The sequence below is a fragment of the Triplophysa dalaica genome, chromosome 9 (assembly GCF_015846415.1).
Source record: "Triplophysa dalaica isolate WHDGS20190420 chromosome 9, ASM1584641v1, whole genome shotgun sequence".
NCBI classification, from domain to species: Eukaryota; Metazoa; Chordata; class Actinopteri; order Cypriniformes; family Nemacheilidae; genus Triplophysa; species Triplophysa dalaica.
The window spans coordinates 23,885,605-23,888,104 of record NC_079550.1 but is presented as its reverse complement, the minus strand read 5'-3'; the positions used below and the strand labels follow the sequence as shown (position 1 = coordinate 23,888,104).

General features: G+C 42.0%; 1 protein-coding gene across 1 annotated transcript in view; it reads left to right on the top strand.

The window, feature by feature from the left end:
- LOC130428809 (endothelin-converting enzyme-like 1) overlaps positions 1–2,500 on the top strand; it is a 23,021-nt gene that overhangs the window by 13,364 nt on the left and 7,157 nt on the right. The window contains exon 8 of the mRNA XM_056757065.1: positions 1,110–1,332. Within this exon, the coding sequence (XP_056613043.1) occupies positions 1,110–1,332 (223 nt within the window). The remainder of the gene's footprint in view (positions 1–1,109; positions 1,333–2,500) is intronic.

Below are 2,500 nucleotides of genomic sequence, written 5' to 3'. Positions count from 1 at the left end.
GTGCGCTTGTGTGTGTGTGTGTGTGTTTGTTCATGTGTGCATATGTTTGTGTTGCAGAGTGAGGTGTGTTGATGTGTGGTGGTCTTCATTAGAATCCATTAGTCTAATGAGTGTTGTACTGTTCCCCTGTCAGTGATTGACTTCAGCTTCTGTATTACACTGTGTTTGTGTTAAGATCGTTAATTAAACAGCCAAAATCACAACACCTGCATACACACACACACACACACAAAAGAAACTAATTGCTAACAACAAACACATAAATAAGCTTCTGTTCACCTGAGAGAGTGAGGTCAGACCGGATGTCCGTCTGCTTTCTGTCTGTCCATCCGTCTGTCTGTCAGACTCATCTGTCTCTCTCTCTCTCTCTCTCTCTCTCTCTCTGTCTCTCTCTCTCTCTGTCTCTCTCTCTCTGTCTCTCTCTCTCTCTCTCTGTCTCTCTCTCTCTCTCTCTCTCTCTCTGTCTCTCTCTCTCTGTCTCTCTCTCTCTCTCTCTCTCTCTCTCTCTCTCTCTGTCTCTCTCTCTCTGTCTCTCTCTCTCTCTGTCTCTCTCTCTCTCTCTCTCTCTCTCTCTGTCTCTCTCTATCTCTCTCTCTCTCTGTTCTGTCTCTCCTTGAATTGAATTCTGTCAGAAGTGCTTTGTTGGCGACAGAAGTGACTCGCGTTGCCAAACTGTGTTGTGATTATAATGCTAACGTCCCTGTGTCACGGCTTAAATATCCCATAAGACTGCAGCAGGATGACATCATCACTCTAGAGCCCAGTTTGTGTGTGTGTGTGTGTGTGTGTGTGTGATTGGTCCAGTGTGTAAAAGAGAGATAGACAATTCAAATGTGACATTTTCTCTCTGTTCGACTTCTGAAGTAATTAAATTTTCTTTGCAGAAGCAGTAATTCACAGGAGGTTGTGAATGCTTTACATTGTGACTGAAATGTGTTTAAGGTAGTAAGCCATGTGTTCAATGGCTGTCATTAACGTACAGGATCCCTATACTCAGATCATGAGTTTGATCATTTTGACTTTATTTTCACGCCACCTTGACTTCTCTCTCTCTCTCTCTCTCTCTCTCTCTCTCTCTCTCTCTCTCTCTCTCTCTGTCTGTCTGTCAGGGTTCTTCACAATTACATGTTGTGGCGTATCGTGGCGGCTCTCAGCGAGCATCTCTCCACCGCATTCCGCAGCACCATCCACGAGTTCTCGCGCGAGATCGACGGAACCGAGCGTCAGCTGGAACTGGGCCGTCTGTGTCTCACTCAGGCCAACAAACACTTCGGCATGGCTCTGGGCGCCCTGTTCGTCCAACATCACTTCTCATCCAAGAGCAAAGCCAAGGCAAGTGTCACTCAAACTAATCCCTGTGTGTGATGCCGTCTCACCGCTTCATTTTCTGTTGATTTTAATCTGCTTTCTGGCTCAGATATTAGTGTTTACCTTTCACGTCGGCGCTCGACGTTATTCTCCACAATATAGAATGATGGATGGATGCGTTCGAAGGAGACGTCGTTCCCAGATGGTTTGCGTGGTGGGGTGTAGGGATTTGCAAAAATCGTCAGTCAAAATGTCATGATCGTCAGAAAAGAGCAGTTCCTCCAGATTGTTTCACACCGTGTGTTTCCAAAACAACAGCAACATTCATCTTTTACAAGGAAAACTTCATGGAATATTCTGTCATCGCTTTCTCGCCCTCAAACCCGTCTAACTTACACTCTTCTGTGGATCACACAAAAGATTTCCATCAAAGTATGATACTAGCTAAACATGTCAAAAACTTTTGCTCTGGAGTCTTTCAGCGTTCGAATAAGTGAGAAATTGGTTAAAGTCAAAAAAATGAAGTCTATCATCATTTATTATCCTTGTGTGTTTGTAAACCTGCTCGTGAGTTTTTCTTCAGTAGAACGCGAGTTTAGATATTTCGAGAAATGTCTCGGTGGGTTTGTGTTCAAACAATAAAAGTCGATGGGGTTCGGTGTTGCAAAATTCTTCAAAATATCTTCTTTTTGTGTTCTGAAGAAGGAGAAAAACTGACAGGTTTGATCTGACATGAGGATTTCTCATTTTTGGGTGAACTGTCCCTTTAAAAAAGAAAAATGTTAAAAACCAGCAAGCTGACATAAAACAGATTAGTAACGTGTCATTAAGTGATTTATCTTTTTCGCCTAATTTATCAAATTGTGCTTTTGTAAACTCAGAAGATGGTAAACACTGGATATGATAGTAAATAATATTCTGCTATAATATGCAGGTAATGTATTCCTCTTAGTCGATTGATTCAGTTTCCTTGTGTCTTTGAAAGTGCATCTATGGCTTTGATTTTTTGAAAGCAGTGACGTGATTTTGCTCAATTTTAATGGAGTTCTCCGCTTTATTTCTCAGAAGTTTCTGCCTGTGTGAAAAAAGCTGAAACAAGAGTGTAATTGTGTAAACATATGAAGAGTCTGGAGGTGTACATGAATGTAGATTGTGGAGGTGAAATCATCTGGATTCCAGTAAATTTAGACAC